Below are 21202 nucleotides of genomic sequence, written 5' to 3' on the forward strand. Positions count from 1 at the left end.
TAAGAAATAAAACGATATAGAAATTTGAAAAAAAATCTCCCAAAACTAGTCAATTTATTCTGCATTTAGGTTTTTTTTTTCCTGAATGTTTGCGAGTCAGGTGCGGCATTGGAAGAGAACTAAATCAATGATCATATTGTAAAGGACACTTGGATACATATCGAGGCGAATCTTCATGTTGAAGAGAAGTGGATCTCCTCTTGTTGTGACGGAGATAAGTTAAGCCTCCTTCTTGTCGTCACCTCAAGCGACGAAAATGCTGTTTTCTCACAAAAAGCGAGAACAATGCCACCGACGACATCGACAGAAGCAAAGCTGGACCTGCATAAGCGGATTATCCCATGGCAGAGAAAGCGATACGTGAATCTTCTACGCCCTCTTCCGCATTTTTCTTTGTGAATCAAAGTAAAAGCTATTCCTATATATATATATAAATTTTTTTTTTTAGAGATCCTTTTTTACCTCTCCTTTTTCCCCTCAAAATGTTGGATTTCTCGTCCTTTCTTGCTGCGATCCTTAATCACTATCTCTCGAAAATCTCCCGAGTATCATCCTCCATTAGCATTATTCTTTCAATAGCTCCTCTTTCAACATATCACGACTTGAAACTACAAAAAAAAAATAAAGACATAAAAATCAGAGAAATAATAGTATTTTCTTTTTGTATAAATAAAACTTACTTGTAAAATTTTTCTATATCCTCGTAAATTATTCTCCAATTTTCAAAATATGTTTCTCAAATTTAAACTCGAAATGCTTTTTAGTTGTAATTATCCTTAAATAGAGAGTCGAAGAAATTTGTTTTCTACCAGATCTCCATTAGAAAGCTTCTTTCTTCTTTTTCTTCAATAAAAAACACGCGATAATTTCGTTTCAAAAACACGAAACGTCTGTCTTCAGTGCGAAAGAATAAAAATTCACTCGCATCCGGTTTATCTTTTATGATGCAAATCTGTCTCTTTCTCTTCTTTTTCTTCAAAGAGATTTCGATATTTTGAATTATTTAAATTATAAAATCAAATAACTAGAAAAAAAGCTAATAAAGGTAAAAAAAAATTAATAATTTTAAATTAATTAAATATAATTGATATTTAATTAATTTTTTTAAAATATTAAAAAAATTTAATTAATTTATATAATTAAATTTACATTACAGTTTCCTTTTCTTGTAGAATATCACAGACTTTTTAAGAATTTTCAAAAATGACTATAATATATATTTATTGTAAATAAAAAGAAATTTACACCTTTTTCCTGTCAGTAAAAAGAGTTATCGGTTGCAGTTTATAGAACCCCTTTTTCTTTTTCATAGTATAATCCTATGAATATGTAATCCAGATGCAAACACACGCCACGCGTATCTCGTTTAAACGGTCGCGATATTTCACGGATTATAAGATCGTGTCGAATATTTGCTCTTCGTTTCACATACTATATATACACATCTATTCGGTTTTTATATATGCATATCTAGTATAAAAGTCAATAACTCTTTTTACAATCTATCTAAAAAAAAAATCAATCATAATCCCTTTAAAAATCAAAGAGATAAATCTTATTTTTATCTTTAAAAAATTTTATTTAATTTTTATTTCAATTTTACAAAAATTACCTTAGGAAGAGATGAATAAAATGAAGAAAATAAATTAAATCGAACGATAATGAAAAATAATGAAGAAATAATATCGAAAAAAAATGAAAGATAGAAAGCAAAAACAAATGAAAAAGCGACAAAATAAAAAAAAAAAATAAAATTGCAACCTAAAATTGAAGAAATAGAGAAAAAGTCGGAAAAAACAAAGAAACAAAAATTGGAGGAAAATGAAATACAAAAAAATGAATGTAGCGATAAAAAATGCAAGAAAACAAAATAAAATGAGAAAAATGAAGAAATATTCAGTGGAACGAAAAAGAAATCACAAGAAAAATGAGAGAGAAAACAAAAATGAAGATTAATTATAATTTAATTATAATTATAAGTATTTTGAATACTTAAAAGATCCTTAATTCAATGGGAAAGGTTTCATTAAAGAAACATAATAATTAAAGTATCGACAGTTAACATTATTATTACTTTTTACAAAGCGAATTTTAGTTCCTATTATAGACGATAAATCGTCTCATTTCGGAGGTAAAGTTGATATGACATTGTGTCGACTACAAGGAGTTGTACATTCGCCAGAAATGTTCATCTATTATACAAGTGTATCATACAAGCAGTAAATGTGTGGAAGTTAAAGATATTAGGCTGTTTATCATCACTAAGCTCGATTGGTCTTTGCTAATGACCCATTAGTACCTTCTTTTTTTTATTTCATTTAAACTATAACAAATTTAAATAAAAAAAAAAAACAATTTCCTCGACTACAGCTTAAAATCATTTTCACAATCCTGTCTCACTTCAAATTTGAATTTAAAATATATTTCCTCATAATTTCGAATTTTATTTTAAATTCCTTTTTTTGAATTTTAAATCCAAATTATTTTCTTAGAATATTCCAAATTCGTGTTTGAAGTCAAAAACACGATTGTGATAAATTACAAAAAGACTATTTTTTATTTGTTTGCAAATAAATATCTATCGCAGAATTATCTTGTAATCAAAAAAAAGAAACTAATTTCTCGATTTTTTCACTGGGAGGCGTAAAAATACGCGCAGAACAAAACTCCAAAGGAGAAGAGGAGTAAAGTTTGGGGAATACGCGAAAAAATTGGTATAAAGCTTGAGAAAAATTTTCTAAAAATTACTAGCGATCAGTCTCGAGATAAAGAAAAAAAAAATTAAAAATTAATACCAAAAAATTTTTTTTTGACAGAAAAATCTGTCGGAAAAAATGATTGCATTAATTAATTATAATTATTATAATAATAAAGTGGTATCTCCCTTTTCCGTTAACAAATTCAGACTTATATGATAAATCGGAGAAAACATTTTTTTTTTTTCTTATTAGTAACTCCAACTCCTTTACAATTATTATCGCCAGTCATTAATCATTATTTTAGTGTTTCATTTAAATATTGATTGGCCAGTATCTAGCAAGTGGAAGAAAGCTCCATGCACACTTTTTTATTTTCTCTTTTTATAAAAATATATTGGACGGAATCATTCTCGAGGTTTAATTATACAATGTTAATTTTTAGCACGCATTGGTGAAAAGAGGTATGTCATAATGATTTTTACTTTTAAAAGGTAATTTCATCTGCGATATTTTTTGCAAGAAAATTTAATTCTGTGAATTAGAAAGATTTTCAAGAATATAAATTTATTTTTATGATGAATTTTTAGTTTATTTTATTATTTATTTTTCACTTTAAATAAATAATAATTTTTCACATTTATCAATTTTTATTATATTATACTATAAAAAGTTTAGTAAAATAAATTTCAATAAAAAGAAAAGTAAAAAAAATTGTTTGTCAAAATTTTTTTAAATGAAATACTTAAATGTATTAAAAAGTAAAATTTCCTTCATAAAAGTAAAATAAAATTGAAAATTTAAATTCTTCAAAATCATTAAAATTTCCCATTTGACAAAAAATTGTCGCCAATAAATTACCTTAATTAATTTTATCTCTAATGAAAAATACACGTCAAGAATATTTTAACAAAATGCAATCCTCCAAATATCACGAAATTCATTTCTGATTTGCATTCAATTAATTATTTATCATTCACATCGATCATTCATTTTTATCTATTTCTTTTTTTTTTAATTTGGAGTAATCACATTTTCTTGAATATCGAACTATTATATAACATACATTGAAACTTGAACGTTTAAAAATTGTAAGTACTCCTGGAAAAAAAATGAGAAAGAAAATTTTGCACTCCGATTAATCCATTTGATATTTTTACACGAACCCAAATATTTATTTATGCGTGCAAAAAAAAAAAAATAAATAAAAATATAGAGTTCGGTAAATGATGGCCTTATAGGACAATCTCATCGAATACGGAGTAAAATGAAAAAGATATTATTTTGAGCAAAGACAGTGAATCGTACGTGAACGATCAATTTGATTCGCTCTCGGAATTGATCAGGCGTGTCTTCAAAAAAGAAGTTTCTATTTCAGATTTTCTTTTACAGAAAAATTCGATTTTCTTTGAAAGATAAATATTAAATATTGATAAAAAATATTGTCTTGTTCGAAACATTAAAATTTATACACTTAAATATAATGAAGCAATAAAATCTTTTACTTCACAATAAATTTAAAATTAGCAGTCCAACTTTAAAATGTAATTGATAAAAATGAAATTAATGTAATTTGCTATAATTTTCAATTATTCAATTATTATAAAATTGATTAAAAATGTTATCAATTGATTTTTTTTAAATTTAATTTTTAATTATTAAAGGAAATTTATAAAAAAAATTTCAAATTAATTCCAAATTAATGCCCTTAAAATATAAATTTGAAAACTATTAAATTTTAATATTTTTCTAGATTATAAAATTATTATTCCCTAAAAATTTTTGAATTACCTATGTTTTTTTTACTCAGTTCCAATAATTGCCAAATAAATTAAATTGTTAAAAATTCGAGACTAAAATATAAGAGAGCTTTATGTTAATTTAAACAAAAAAAAAAGTATATAAAAAAGGTTTTTCTTCCTTATTGAGATTGCCTTTTCGCCCAAGACTCATTTGACAACTTTTAACCGAACAGACATTAAGTTATGGCCGCAATATTCTAATTAAGTAGAACCACTTGAAACGAACATTAGTTTTTGGTTATAAAAAAATTTTTTAGTACAATTTTTTAACTGTATTATTAATACTAAATAATATTTTTTTTTTTTAGTAATATTTCTAGAGTTTGATTCAAGAGGTTCTACTGTGAGGTTTTTTTAATAATTAAAAAAAAAGTTAAATTTGCTACAATGAGAAATTTGTAGTTAGTCGTTAATTATTATCACGATATTATCACTATCGAGATAATAAAAAATTAATTAATTAGAACTGAATTTACTTCTCTTTTTTAATAAAAATTGGCAAGACCAAATAAAATTTTGCTCTGAGCAAAATATTTGATAAAGACATGAAGAAATGGTATTTTTTTCGTTTTTTTTTTTTATCTTACCGTATATACGTTTAACGATCGCTTTTTAAACGAGTCAAATCTTTTCCTGAAGATTGTTCTTTGTAGCGAAGCGCCGACGTAGGTTTCTTTCTTCTGTTTCTCTTTTTTTTTATGGCATTCGACGACGAAGAGAACGAATTTTTAATGCTTCCCAGACACAATGGAACACAGCGATTTGACTTCGTTACTTCGTTATCTCTTGGCAGACTTGTGGTTTTTTTTCCTTCCTTCCTTCTCTCTTTTTATCTCCGACATCTTAGATTTCTCGGAGTAATACAAATAATTTGGCGGCTTAATTTAGTGGAACATGATCGCAAAATTTGTAATTTTTGTCACTCAAGAGTTTTCATTAGTTCATCGAGCTCACGAAAAGAGGCGCCCAATTTTCCCGGCAATGCAATCTTTTTCAATATCACACTTCGTATTGTCATGAGCTTCTCGTAACATGAATGACACTTGTGGTATCTGAAAATTTCCATATAATTAATTTAAGGAATTAAAGATTAATTAAAAATTCAAATTAAATAATTTACCGCTCTTCTCGAGACACGTCTACACCAATCGTATGCAAAGGTGCATCCACATTTGATTTGATAACTGGCGCAAAATTTCGAAGAATCAGTCTCAAGGCAGAACACCCAACAGTAACATACCTGCAAAAGAATAATAACAAAAATTTAAATAATCTAATTCATTATGAAATCGAATTTTCTAGATAAATTTTTAATATAAGTCTCGAAGATATTTCGCCCCTATGAAGTTAATTATGTAATGTGGAAGACATTTATTTTGCAATAAATTTTCAGTTTATGACAAATGTATTACTTTTTAACTTTTAATACAACTTCATGCGGTTGGAAGCATCTAATAAAAAAAAATATATATTATTTTTACGAAATAACACATAAAAAGATAAATTAGCACTACTTTTTATATCTTTGGAAACATAACGTGTCATTTTCATGGAGGCGATAAATCTATCAGGAATTTTTTCGCAGATAAATAAAATGAAATCAAACACGGTTGATAATTCGGGTCATTGGCTGTAATTTTTTATATGATGGAATATATATAACATAAAAGGAAATCGCTTTTGCTGGACAGTAAAAATTCTGCCCTCCCATCTTGTTACGGACTATTATTTTCTACAAGGCCTTATTATGTTATAACGATCACAATAAATAACAAGGCACGCGAACTTCGCTTAAATTCGGTTCGCTCGGTTTCTCTTTCCCGATCAAAAAAGGGTTTGGCGAACTCCCATTTGAATCAGCGCATCGAATCACCACCCGGGCCTATATATATACTATATGAATTCTTTAGTTTCACGATCGTGCGAAGGTTTCTTTCTCTCAATCACAAACAATCGATAAACACTTTTGATGTGTTAAAATAAAAATTTTATAAAACTGGAATTAAAAATTTATAATTATAAAATATAATAAATAAAATAATTTATAAAATTATAAATAAGTAAAACAAACTCAATAAAAATTTTCCAGAATCTGTTACAATTTTGTAACATGTTCCAATTATAAAACTGACAAAGGTTATGCAGAAAATTGACAATTAAACCCTTTCTTTTTCAAGGAGAATGTACGGCACGCGCCTAAACGATATAATTTTACATTCATTGGATTTTTTTCTCACGAACTAACACGAGACCTGTAAAACGATGGCATGACGAACGAAGCGTAAAAATGACGAGTATAGTTATAACCCAAACTGCTCATCTAAAGTCATCGCTATTTACTATTTACATGCTACGTTAAATCTGCCTTCAAATTCTACATCGTTTGACATAATTATATTATAATAGGGTACAAAATACAAAATTATATACTTCTTCGATTCGAATGATATTCTACAACATTGTGTGTGACAGTAGGCAAAAAAAAAAGCAAAAACGAAAATTACATTTAAAAAAAGAGAACAGCTGCAAAATGAACGATAATAATTAGCGGACATTCCTATTACAAACGAAACGAAAAAATTTCAAACTTAATTATTTTCTGAATTAAAATAATTTTGAAAAAATAATCTCTGTAATTATCTTTTTTTCTAGTTATAATTTTACACAAAAACTATTATCAAATATAATTAAAAATTATAATTAATAAAATTAATTAAAAATTGTTTTTCTTAATTAAATTATTGCGTAGTTCTTCAAAAATTTACATAGTTTTTTTTTAATAAAATTAAAATAAAGTAATTTAAAAAAAAATTTCCCACTTTTATTATTGTATAAAAAGTGACAGCTATGAGAAAATCGAAAACAGAATAGGGATGATATTTACATTATTCGCAATCGAAAGGAAGTTTAAAGAGTGTCATGTGTTTTGTGCTGTTCGAATTTCAATTTGAACAATACATTTCCTAAAAGAAGAGTATCGAACTCGAATTTGCATCTGTCACTGTCTCCCAATTGTTTCGGCTAATTTTCGCGAACCCTTATTTCATCTATACAAACGTTCGTGCATCAATTCACAAGTTCAAATTAGCCATTCCCATACACGAATGTGACACGGAATACACTTTTCTAATACTGTGGCATGCTGCATGAAAATTATGATCTTACACTCGAAGTACCCTCTCAACCGGACCACTTTGTTTGCTATCGAATTTGCGTGCGGGGTGTGAAGCGCTTTTATAGAAGGGTTCACTTTAAAAAAGGGTTGTTTAAGAGAACCTTTATCCACTTTTATATTAAAGTATACAATTGCAAAAAAGTTTACACGATTAAATTTTTCAAAAAATTTAAATATTAAAATTATTTAATTAAATTTTTTTTTAAAAAAATTTATTTTAAAAAAGGGTTGATGACAATATTTTTATGAAATTCAATTTCAAACAATAGCAGTAAAATTGTATTTGAGATGAAAAAGGATGCTGTGCTTGAGAAACAAAAGAAGAAAACATGAAACCGCAAACTTCCGAGTCATATTACCAATCTTTATGTTGGGTATCGTGAATTTTTATATTTTTTCAAAGAAACACAAAGTGCCAAGGCCATAAACCGAAAACTAAAGTCTTTCTACTATTCTTGCATTTTATTACTTTGTATATTATTTCAATTTAATGTTATATTTTAAAAACATTTAATGATCCTAGAACTTTTAATTATTTAATTTAAGAATTGTGAAAATCTCAACAATATTTCAATTCTACTTTTCAATTTAATTATTTTATTTTTTAAATTATTAATTTAAATGTTGTCAATTTTTTCCTGATTTATAAGATTATAAAGAAATATAAAATTAATTTCTTTTACTTACATTTCATATTTACTTTGAAGAAGATCCTTGATTGGAATTAGAAAAGAATTGCATAGATCCAGATTCCAAATTGAACTGAAAAAACAAAAATGAAATTTAAAATAAAAAAAAAAATACTATTAAAAAATTAAAAAACATGATTTACTCACGATTTTAATGTAAGGATTCCTAATAGATCTACAATTACTGACAAATCATTCATTGCAACAGCAGAGTCTATTGCAGACTGTAATGACAAAATTATTTATTAAATAATAATTAAACATGCAAATCTACTACTTTTAGAATTAATTTTTAAATTAAAAAATAAATTGCAACACTTACCTTGAGATCTTTATTGTGCCAAAGCGAATAAATTATTTGCAACGAACGATGTCGATTTGTTAAAACAGCCATCATGGATTCATGCCCTCGCATCATACTACTCAAGACTTCAGCTTCAGACATTTCAGCAAGAACTCCAACTTGCGAATAAACCAATGCCGATGTTTCTTTATAATTATTCTAGAAAAAAATCAGATAATAAAATTATTTGCACTTTTTAAATAAATAATTTTTTTTTTGTCTAATTATATTTTTTTACATTTAAAAACAATAATTAATAAAATTACATGAATTTTTTAAAACATTTAATTTTCGTACAATTTTCTAATTAAAAAAAAAAAGTGAAAATAATTTTTGTTTCTTACCGGTAAAAATGTTTCCATATCTAAACCATAAGGTCTATCCGCTGTCATGGGGACAAATTCTTCTTTTTCGACATTATTTATCGTCGGCCTTAATTGAGCGATTCTTGTATCTGTCTTAGGATTTGGAGCAACTTGTGCTTTATTCGTTTTTCTCGACGTTGAAATGTTTCGCGCCGACAATGGTGATGAATTTACAAAATTTCGACCTATCGACGTTGTTCTTGATTGCGCTGTACTTGGCCTATTTAATGCAGGATCCGAAGGACTGTGTCTTATGTTGTTAATCCTAAAAGCAACAAAAAGAGAAGACATAATTATTTTTTTTTTTTCAACAAAAAACATTATGAAATAAAATCAAGTAATAATAATTATTATTTATCAGGTATTATTATTTATAAATATAAAATGTGACATGGATTGTTAGTCTACCAGAAATTCCACAGAAGGTCCAATATGAAAGTCCAAATTTCTTTCAGTAAATACCAGTAAAAATTTCTTGAATTTCCAGTACCAAGGAATCTACAGTAATTTAGAAAAAGGTTCCTTGAGAATTTTCAATCTCTATTAACTTTATTCCCTAGGTGATTTAATGTGAATTTTGTAAAAAACAAATCTAGACAATTTATAAAGAAATATCTTTACTGAAATCTATTTTTAAAAATATCTTTGAAATTTTTTTATTTACTTTCTCAAAATTGAATGTGTTGAGGAATTTGTTCTATTTTATGAAAATTATTAGTAATTTATTTAAATATTTAATTATTTTATGTAAATTATTTCATACCTGATAATCACTGTAAAAATGCATTTTAAAATTAGAATTTTAAAAAAATTTTGATAACTAACCTAAAGAAACAGTTATTTTATATTCGAAGTGAATATAGGGTAATTTCTTTATCCACTGCTTTTAACTTCATTTTCATATATAAATCATTTCTATTTTGTTTTATTCTGAAGATTAGATTAAATTATTTAAATAAAAAATAATTATGTCAATTTTTACAAAATTAAATTTTTCTTTTTTTCACGTTATTAATGTTTACTTTTTCTACTTGTGTGATTAATTTACCTTTTTTTACTTTGTATTAATTAAAATTAAACACTAAATTATTTAAATAAAAAATAATTATGTCAATTTTTACAAAATTAAAATTTTCTTTTTTTCACTTTATTAATGTTTACTTTTTCTACTTGTGTGATTAATTTATCATTTTTTTCTTTTTTTACTTTGTATTAATTAAAATTAAACACTAAATTAGTGTTAAGGGTGATTCTCTCAAAAAGAACAAATTATTTGTGCACAATTTTTGGACGAGGTTTTTGTTAAAAAATAATAACATTAATTTCAATTAATTAACATTCTCCCAGCCATACGATAAAATTCAACAAATTTTTATGGGATCACTAAAGAAAATTTCAAAAAAATGGCAAACAACTGAATTATTGAATGAAAACTAGTGTTAAAACTCCATTCCGTAACATCAGTTTTTATTCAATATTTCAGTTATTTTACCTTTTTTTAAAATTTTCTTTAGTGGTCCGATTGAAAATTGTTAAATCCTAACGTATGGCTGACAGAATTTTAAATACTTTCAATTAATTTTCATATTTTTTAACAAAATATCTTAAAAGCGTAATTTGTCCTTTTTGAGAGAATCACCCTTAAATATAAGATATAAAACAAATCTTTATAAAAACTATTAATTTCAAATAAAACAAATTATTTCTTTACGAATTTTTTTTTTTTTAAGAAAAAAGAATATACTTACTGTACAGGATAATCACTCTCGTAGCCCTGTTCTCCTTCCTTACAGCTGCTTTGTCTCTTCAGGTATTGCTTTGGAGAATCTGGACTAGGTACACGACTTTTTAATTTTGCATCATCAATCACAGGTGCAATGGCGGCCATTGGCGCCACTCGAGGCGTAAGAGTCGAATTAGATCTCTGTGGACCAAGAGGTTGAGACGAACCAATTGTGTGCAATGAATTCGTAATACTTGGAATTGTCTTCTTTCCAGGTAATGGAGTGATACTCTGTCTCATCGGTGGAATAGGTACAAGATTCTTAGAATTTCTACTACCAGCCAGACTATTCGCTTGGAGATTAGCTTTGATTTGACTCGTGGAAGTTATCACATTTCTATGTAAAGGAGGTGATGATTTAATTGGATGAACACGTACCGGAAGTGATTTGGTCAACGTGGGAACTGAAGGTGGTGGTGGCAATGACTTTGATTTACTCTCATCATCAGCTTCCTCATTATTTAAGTCTAACATTGAGCTCGACAAATTTCTCAAAATTTGCGGTTGCGCCGGATCTAAAATGAACCAAATAAAAATTGTTTTTCCTCCAAATAGAAAAAAAAGATCACATTTAATTTACACAAAATAAACACAATTTAGGTGAACAAAAGCGTGCGACACAAAGTGACTTACCAATTTCTTGGGGATCAAGAAACTCTTTTTCTGGAGGCGGTGTGCGAGACACTGAAACACATCATGCGCATGCTCATTCACATAAAAAAACACATTGGTTAAAGCACAATAAAGCGAAACATTTTTTGCAATTACACAAATATAAATACATAAACAATTGTGCAAAAATTATTTTCTAATTAAAAACTCACGTGATCGATTTGGTTGAAAAATATCCTGATAATCAGAAACATTTGGTATTTCAGCATATGTCACTTCATCTTCAGGATCAGTTCCAGATTTGTCTCCTACTTCTTCAATTGTTTTCACGTTCAATCTAAAAAATATTTCGTTACAATTATTAAACAACAAAAATTGTATTTTATTATTATTGTTTTACGGAAACATACGTATGCTTTTTCAGATCAGGAGGTTTTTCTTTGGAAAAACTTTTTCGTAAAGAATTTCCATGACTGAAGGACAATCCACTTGAGAGATCTCCGCCTGGGGCTGGTTTTTTTATATCACAAACATAGAGAACGACACTCGACATATGACAACTTGCGCCAATCTGTAAATTTTTCACAAATTTGTAATAAAAAAAAATGGAAATATTTTAAATAAAGTATACAATAAAAAGAATCAAGAAAAAAGAAACTTGTTGATCAAGTTTCAATAAATATAATTATACCAATTGATTTTGTGCGATTGCGATATCATGCACTTTTCCCCAACCGGTTGGAATTGTATCCAAAGTTCTTGCTGGCTCCCATGCGTAAACTTTCAGAACATCTTGACTGCCAACATAAAGACATTCACCTCCAGAACTAAAGAAAAGACTCCTAAAACAAGTAAATTATAAATTAGATAATAAAAATTTTAATTTTTATACTTATTCACAGTAAAATTTTCTGACTTTTCTCTTATCTGCAGTCACTTTTTTTTTTATTAATAATGTTGATTCTTTACCTAATAGCAGAATTATTTTGTTCACTCGACGATACAAGTTGAAATGACTCTAAATCCCAAAAATGAACAATTCTATCGACACTTCCACTCGCTAGTAGAAATTCATGAGGATGAAATTCAACGGTCGTTGCTGAACCTTTATGTCCTGAAAATTCTTTCAATTGCCGACCTGCCCTTAAATCCCATAACTAAAAAATAATTTATCATATATTAAAACAAATAATAATTTAACAAAAAGTATTTTTTTTATTTTTAAATTCATATTTCGTTACTAACCTTCACCATTCCTTCTTCACCGGCGCTTGCGATCCATTGTCCATCGGGACTAAATTTTAAACTATTTACAGTTCGATTGTGTCCTTTATACGTAAATATACAGCCTTTTCTTCTAATATCCCATAATTTGATAGCAGTATCTGTACTTCCTGATGTGACCAATTCGCCATATGGATGAAAATCAATACAACGAATACCTGACTTATGTCCAGTTAGTGTCCGTGATAGTTTAGCGTGCTCCAAATCCCAAATTTTTAATGCACCAGTTTGTGAGCCAGCACATACTAAATCTTCAGTTTGACCAAATCTTACACATTCTACTGGTGTTGTGTGTCCACTTAAGCTCTATAAACAGAAATAATTGCGAAATTTCTAATCAATCTAGCGCAATAAGAATTTAGTTCACTTCAATTAGAATAAATTAAAAAAAACTGAAAGGAAAAAATAAAATAATGATATATAAAACAATTGTTTTTGTAAGGAAGAAAACTTGTTTTGTAAAGAATAAAAATTGTTTAAAAAATTAAAAGCTGTTATCAAGAATAAAAACAATGAAAAAAATACACATATATAAATAAAAAAGAATAATGAAATTTTATTCTTATTCACATTCATCAATATTTTTGACATATTTCAAAATACTCTTGTCTCATATGAAATACAACGTTTAAAATTAAAATAATCACCAATTGTTTCAACTCTTTTTATAATATTTAAACAATAATTCTTCACTATGTGAAATTATGTAAATTATACTCTTCAATCATCATTATGCTAAATCTTCTTATTTGTAATGCAATATCATAGAAAACTTGTTTCAAAAGGTAATAAAGAAATATTTTTTTTTATAAAATTTACAGATTAGAAGAAATGAATCAAAAATTGTAAAATTCAATTAAAACTATAACTTTTTTTGGGTGCAGTTCCGAATAGCACATACCTCTGATTTCGATAAAACTTGGTATCCCTACGTAATTTGGTGCGCTGATTACGAAAATCATAGTGAAAATTGGCGGAAATTTAATTATCATGGTAAAAACCATAAAAAACACCATAAAATCATGGTTTTTTTCGATTATCTCGTAAAAAACAAAAAACTTCGAAAAAAGTTTTAGACGAAAGTTGTAGATCTCTAAAAAACACACATTTCATGTTTTATGCATTTTTTACCAAAAGTCATTATTTTTCGAGAAAAACGCAAAATAGTAAACACGGCCTTCGGCCGCGTAAGGTACTGCTCGCTTCTCTTTTTAAGAAATCTTGGCGAGAGGGGGTGGATGTGTCCGAAAGTAATTTGCAGAAATTATCATATTCACCATTACTCAGGATCCAACGAATTCCGCAAAATACTTTCGGCCATATCCACCCCCTCTCGCCAAGGTTTTTTTAAAAAGAAAAGCGAGCAGTACCTTACGCGGCCGAAGGCCGTGTTTACTATTTTGCGTTTACCGCTGCTGTAGACTCCACCCCACAATTTCTGCAAATTACTTTCGGACACATCCACCCCCTCTCGCCAAGATTTCTTAAAAAGAGAAGCGAGCAGTACCTTACGCGGCCGAAGGCCGTGTTTACTATTTTGCGTTTTTCTCGAAAAATAATGACTTTTGGTAAAAAATGCATAAAACATGAAATGTGTGTTTTTTAGAGATCTACAACTTTCGTCTAAAACTTTTTTCGAAGTTTTTTGTTTTTTACGAGATAATCGAAAAAAACCATGATTTTATGGTGTTTTTTATGGTTTTTACCATGATAATTAAATTTCCGCCAATTTTCACTATGATTTTCGTAATCAGCGCACCAAATTACGTAGGGATACTAAGTTTTATTGAAATCGGAGGTATGTGCTATTCGGAACTATATCCCTTTTTTTCAATGAAAATCAAGTACATATTCTGTATTTTGTATTTCATTTGAATTAATTATAAAAAAGTTTACTCATAACATTGAGAATTTAGAGGTCAATGTTAATGTAAATTTTCAAAAGTTGTTCTCCTTGAGAAAAAAACGCATCATTTTTTATTTTTTGCTGATTTACAGCAATTAAAATATTTTTTTAACATTAACAGCTGTGCAATGAATTTTAGAGTAAAACGAATTATTATTTTTTGATAACAAAATAGATATAGCAAATTAGAAAAAGGAAAAATTAAAAATATACAAAATAAAATTAAAAGATACAAAATAGAAATAAAAAAGGAAAAATTGAAAATTTAAGTATAATCTAAAGAATTTTATTTAAAATAGAAGTAAAATAAAAAATACTAAAAATGGGAAATAATATAATTTAAAATTGTTGCTTTACATTTTCCCAATAGGTATGTTAAGAGATAAGATCATTGATTTCAAAAGAAACGATTTACGGTATCAAGATTTATTTTCCGACATGCTTAATCCTTTTGTTAAAAAGAAATCACAAGCAAAAGATAAGGAAATATTGATTTGGACACATTAGTCACAGAATATTAAAAAATCCATTAAATGTAAAACAATAATTATTTTGTTTCTCATAAGATAGAAATATTTGAAAAATTATTTCAACAATATATTTCTTTTAAATAAAATTTTTTTTTTCTTACCATAATACAATTTTGTTTTCCCACTGCCCATAAATTTACTTTTTTATCATCACCACCAGTAACCATAACACGTCCAGACTTGTGTCCCAATGAGAGACAATTAACCATGGACGAGTGTGCAACAAATTCCTCTGTAAAATTCAAGAATTTGAAAATAAAATCAAATTCATCTCCTTTAAAAGGATCTGATTAATGAATATTTTAAAGATCTTTGTAATAGAATAACAGATTCAAGGAAATTTCAATAATTTACACATATACAAACGTGTCATGAAGGATTTGTTTGAGAGAAATGATATTGGAAAAAATTGAGAAAAGATTTTGAAATACTTACGGAGTTTCCAGGATTTTCTTGTAGACGAAGCCATTCTTGGCTCATCAAGTTCTAAAGTGAAGGACTTATTTGGCAGTAACAACAATTGGAGTCCGTCTACAGATGTAAGATTTTTTCTTTATCAACTTTATATGTGACATTTCTAATTCTTCAAATTTCTCACAGACGTTAGTTGTTCAATAATATAACCACATTTTGAAGAAGTAATGCTTAAAAGTTTTGTTTTTTCCGTAAATTCAATAAAAACTAAGATATCATGCATACTCAATATTTTTCTCACTTTCTGTATTTTATGATCTGAAGCTAGTCATTTATTCGTGTGGGAAGACTGGTGTGAAAGTAGGAATTAAGTAATCGAGATATCGAAACTCTCTAAACGAAGGTCACGTGATCAAAAGTATTGAACAACAACAATAACAAAAGTCAGCTGTTCATATTTTATAAAAATATTATAATTATGTAAATTAAAATATTCTTCCAGTGAGATAGTGTTATATTTTTTTAACTGTCAATGTTAAAATTGTTCTTCGTTTAATTTCCAATAGTATGGTAAAAAAAAATGATAAAAGTGTCAATTATTTAATTTGCAGTACATTTTTAGGTAAATTTTACCATTTTAAATATTATTAAACAAGTTATTGTTACCAGTTTTATAGTACTGATTGCCTTTATAATGATTTATAAATATTTACTAAATAAAACGCGATCACTGAGATGTTCAAAAGGTTTACTGTCAAATTTTGAGGTTATGTCAAGGAATCGGTTATGTTGCTCTTATATTCAAGGACAATCTCCAGAGCCCCGGGTTCGAGAATATTTTTATTATATTGATCATCAAGGAATGGTAAATTTTCTAAAAGAAACGTTTTATTTTATAATTATAAGAAATTTTCTCTAGAAAATTTGAATGATTACTTTTATTTAGAGTAAACTCCGAAATTTGTTTTCAAAAGGAAGTCTTGACACTCGAACAATTTTAAGCAATGTTTGTAAAATTACTTTAATAATTATAAATTTAATTTGCAAATATTATTATAATTATATTTTATATTCAATTTTGTCAAACGAAATATTTTTTTTATAAATAACAAATGACAAATTATAATTTCCATATGATTGACAGTTATTTCTGGATGACACTAAAATAAAAAACTTTACATCATGTTTCAAAGGTACGTAATAAATAAAGGGGAAAATAATTTAAATTCTTTTAAAAGCTTAAAATTTATTTATTGACATTTTTTAAATTCATACAAATAGGTTGCAACAATATTGTTCCTTAACTTTGACATTTTCTCTATTAATAATAAGTGTATTATTTAAAATAATATTTTTTTAAATTACATAAATGTCTAGAAAACATAATTATTAGTATATAAAAACATTGTGTCGATTTGCAGTGAACGTTTTAGTTTTTTTGTGTTTTCTACAATAAAGTACAAAAATATAAACGAGATTGAAGTAAAATAATTTTTTTGATAGTTATATCATTTTTTTTTATAATCTTATGAAAACAGTTATAAATGCAATAAATATTATATATGTATATGCATACAGTAAGTGTGAACTGTTAACAAATTTATAAACAATTGTTTTCCATAGATTTAAGATAGAGGTTTAACAATATATTTTAAATAACGATCTAAACACCTATATAAACTCTTTCTGTGTATATATATATATGTTGATTGAAATATATTTATTCAACTTTGAACTATATAATTATGTATTTCTCATTTTTTTATTAAAATTAAAAAAATTATATTATAATGAATTGTTAACGAAAAAATTATATTTTACTAAATAATTGAGCAAATAAATAAAATTATCACTTATAACAAAATAGATTAAATTTTTATAAATTAAATATAATTTTTACAGATTTTTTAAATATTTAAAATATTGATACTTAAATATACAATTTTTGATCGAAATGAAGTAAATTTGGACCTCAATATTCAGATATGTCATTTATATTAGTATTGATTTATTAATTCAAAAATAAAATTTATATATACGAAAAGTAGAAAAAGAAAAACGAAAAAAATATATTTGTAGAAAAATTACAAATTTACAAAAAATTCGATTGTGTAAATAGGCCATAATTTTAAAACGATTCTAAATCTAGATTTTGATATTAAATGCAACCATTTTTAATTTATATTTCAAGAATTTTTCTTGAAAATTTGTAAATTTACATATTCCTAGGAATATTTTCAATTTTAGTTTTTATGGAGAATACGTGAATATTATTTCAGATAAACAATTTTTGGTTTTCTTCTTTCGGAGATTGCGTTTAAATAACACTGGACGTTATTCTCAAGACTTTCCATTTGTATCATTATGCGGTCGAGAAAGAAATTTCATTAGATGTGACGATCTTCCAATTGTATTCACGCATATTATTGAAAAAATTGACACAACACATGAAATCACCGATGAACAATTTAGTTACGGTCATGCTGGCGAACTATTAACAGTTAATAAATATTTTTCTAACTATTTTATTTATTATTTTTTTTTTTGCGCAATCGGCCGCATTTATTTTTGACTTATAATTATTGAACAACAATATTATAAATCTATACGTTGAATTTATTCTTCTAGGTTCCTTTTGAACCGAGAAAAATTTTTATGAATCCTGCAACTGGCAGAGTATATCATCCAGCACCAACTCTCGCTGGAGGAATTGGCCTTGTAAAATCTAGTTTAGCAATTGAATTTAGTTCTTATTTTTCGTTTGACAATGGAGAGGAACACGGACCTACTCAATTCTTATGGCGAAATATGAAATACGATCTCGATACCAAATGGTATAAAGACAAATCACTTAAACTCTCCTATAAATTGTGATTTATTTTTTTCTGTATATAGTATATAGTAAAAAAAAAAAGCTGTAAAATATTTTTTTTGTAAAACTGTTGATTGTTGAAGTATCTTAGCTAATAAATTGTTTGATACTTTCTCTAATTAATTGTATTATTCCTTTTAATTGATCTATTGCATAATTTCTAAACTTAACAAGTAATAAATAGACTTTTATAAATGGCTGAAATTTGCCTAAACTTCTGCGTTGTTAATAATTCGTTAAAATTAATGTATATCGATTTCAAAAATTCTCGCTGTTTTATCTTCGGACGTTGTTAAAACTTTCTTTCCGTTCCTGAAAAATTTTCAGTTATTTTTTTTATGCCTTTTTTTTTGAAATTACTAAATTTTTAATAATAAATTTTATTTTGCTTACCTCGATAAACACAAGTCGAAGATATCTGCACTATGACTGATAAATAATCGAACGCATTCACCTGATTTACCATCGAACACTCTTAATATTCCATCTAAACTTGCAGCAAAAAGTAAAGCAGTCCCTTCTTTCCATAATAATTTACTAATTCCACTTTTCTGTTCAATTTTGTGTCTAACCATTTTTTTGGCAATATCCCAAATGAAAATTTCCCCATTTATAGTTCCAGTTGCTGCAATTTGATGCTCGGGATCTTTATAAAACGCCACTGCTTCTGCCCAGTTACCTTGATTTTCTTCCATTGAATTTCCATCGTCTTCCTCATTTGAATTACCACCTCCTTGTAAATCTTGAAGGACGTTTAAAACCTAAATGACAATTTAATTAACATTAAAGTAAAATAAAATACATTAAATTAAAAAATATATAATTTATTGAAATTTAAGTTTTATAAATAAAATTTCAATTCTAAATTACCTTTCCAGTTTGTGAAGAACTAATGATTGTTTTTCCATCCATACCAGCGGAAATAATTAAATTATTGTCAACGTAACAATCTAAAGCAATTACTTTTTGTGTATGTCCTAAATTTTGCGTGACAGTGAAAAGTACAGAATTAGATTTTAAATCTACAATGCGTATCGTTCCATCCCCATATCCCACAGCAAGTCTTTTACCTGTTAATAAATTGAATATTTTTAATTTCATTTTCTACTTTTGTGTTTTAATTTTAATTTCCATCTTTGATTTTTCATATATCAAAAATAATAGAATACCGTCTGGTAATAAAATTCCAGTTTCCACTCCGGATCCACTTCCAGGTAAAATTCTACAATCTCCATCTGGTATTTTCCACATATAAATTTCACCTTGAACTGATCCGGCAAGCAAAACATTAGCTGCAAAATGCCACTGCATCCACTGTATGAAAATGTAATTTATTATATTTATATTTTCGTTAAAAATAATTATTTTTTACATTCAATTAAAAGAGAAATTAATTTTCTCACACTCATATCTCCCATGTCAAAATTCCAAACACATTGTTTCTCGTTGACTTTCCAAATTTGAACAATTCCATTCATATCGCCAGTTGCCAAAAATGAGTCATCATAATTAAAATCAGCAAATGTCACACTATCTGTATGTCCTGTACATTCAAATAATATATCACCGGAGACTGTATTCCAAATGAATGCTTTGTCATCTTCAGCACCAGTTGCTGCTAAATTTTCATCTTTACTTAAAGCCCCACAAAATACAGGTCCTAGAACGAAAAAATAAATTGAATTCCACATTTAATAAAAGCGTTAAAATATTGAAATAAAGAATAATTAACAAACCAGTGTGTCCGGAAAATATGCAAAGAGCATCATCTCTTTCTGGAACTTCTTTATTGTTTTCTTCGGCTTCTTCATTTTCATCCATATTCTCCATTTCTAAATCTTCGACATCATTTATTTCTACTAAATCTTCGAAATATACTACATCATTTTCATCAATCTCCTGTTCCATATCAGGTGATAAAGGCGGAGTATTCTTTTGATACATTTTTTTTTATCTTATATTAATGCCTATAAAAAAGTAAAACATTAACATTATATTATATAATAAAAATATAATATAAAACAGTTTAAAAAATTTCATTAAGAAACTTCTGACATAAGTTTGGATTTAGTTAATAAAATAAAATAATTAATATACTTAAATATTAAAATATTTAGATTAAATCAATATAATTTAAAAGAAAAAACAACAATGATTTATAAAGGCGTGGCTGTATTTATTCATTGTTAAAAAAAAAGAATAAATAAATTAAACAATTGATAAGAAAATTAATTAGATTAAATTAACAGACTGTAATTGTATTTAATAATAACCATAATAGCGTATTTTTAACAATAAATGTTTTTTAAATATTATTTTTAACAAAAAAAAACACATGGTGAGAATGTAATAACTTAAAAAAATGTTTTTCATATCATTTAAAAAAAATTAATTACTTTTTTAGTACTTACCATGCACACTGTAAAAAATAAGAATGAAATTTACAACATTTATTCGTAAAATCACTTGATTTATTTAGGATTATTATTATTAATTGTAAAAATTTCCAACTTCAATAATATAACTACTATTTGAGGTTATAATTTTTTCGAGTTGCAGACTTTTCTCAAAAAAAACTGGTCGTCAACTACCGCGCCCTGCTCTAGTGAAAATTTAGTGACTTTATTTTTAAAATTAAATTTAAATTTAGAGGAACCAATCAAATTTACATTTGTTTGATTTGTCCAGACGTACTGGTCACATTTCAGATGTTCCATTTACTTCCTTTAGA

At 26.6% G+C, this 21202-nt stretch overlaps 3 protein-coding genes across 4 annotated transcripts; 1 reads left to right on the plus strand and 2 right to left on the minus strand.

Moving 5' to 3' along the window:
- Nucleotides 1-2043: 2043 nt before the first annotated feature.
- LOC127288395 (katanin p80 WD40 repeat-containing subunit B1) lies at nt 2044-15917 on the minus strand. 2 transcript variants are annotated; one of them, XM_051315809.1, is made up of 15 exons: nt 15621-15917; nt 15287-15417; nt 12711-13055; nt 12435-12622; nt 12157-12307; nt 11876-12036; nt 11678-11802; nt 11487-11537; nt 10819-11368; nt 9050-9335; nt 8685-8864; nt 8510-8586; nt 8361-8435; nt 5619-5738; nt 2044-5550 (listed from the first exon to the last, which is right to left on the minus strand). In XM_051315809.1, exons 1-15 carry the CDS (start codon nt 15652-15654, stop codon nt 5418-5420), a joined length of 2607 nt encoding a protein of 868 aa, XP_051171766.1. In that variant the 5' UTR covers nt 15655-15917; the 3' UTR covers nt 2044-5417. The 2 variants fall into 2 exon arrangements, with proteins under 2 accessions (XP_051171766.1, XP_051171767.1); XM_051315810.1 differs by lacking the exon at nt 11487-11537 and having other exon boundaries at nt 15621-15916.
- A 119-nt stretch (nt 15918-16036) lies between these two features.
- Nucleotides 16037-18590, plus strand: LOC127288398 (UPF0598 protein CG30010). The gene is made up of 4 exons (XM_051315812.1): nt 16037-16464; nt 16744-16792; nt 17879-18099; nt 18228-18590. The coding sequence occupies exons 1-4, from the start codon at nt 16294-16296 to the stop codon at nt 18471-18473; spliced, it is 687 nt and encodes a 228-aa protein (XP_051171769.1). The 5' UTR covers nt 16037-16293; the 3' UTR covers nt 18474-18590.
- Nucleotides 18457-21048, minus strand: LOC127288397 (angio-associated migratory cell protein). The gene is made up of 7 exons (XM_051315811.1): nt 20883-21048; nt 20208-20438; nt 19875-20131; nt 19641-19785; nt 19342-19541; nt 18865-19232; nt 18457-18783 (listed from the first exon to the last, which is right to left on the minus strand). The coding sequence occupies exons 2-7, from the start codon at nt 20413-20415 to the stop codon at nt 18714-18716; spliced, it is 1248 nt and encodes a 415-aa protein (XP_051171768.1). The 5' UTR covers nt 20416-20438; nt 20883-21048; the 3' UTR covers nt 18457-18713.
- Nucleotides 21049-21202: the final 154 nt, after the last annotated feature.

This window comes from Leptopilina boulardi, unplaced genomic scaffold (assembly GCF_019393585.1).
Source record: "Leptopilina boulardi isolate dan_hultmark-lab unplaced genomic scaffold, ZJU_Lbou_2.1 LbouV2_386, whole genome shotgun sequence".
In the NCBI taxonomy this organism is placed as follows: domain Eukaryota; kingdom Metazoa; phylum Arthropoda; class Insecta; order Hymenoptera; family Figitidae; genus Leptopilina; species Leptopilina boulardi.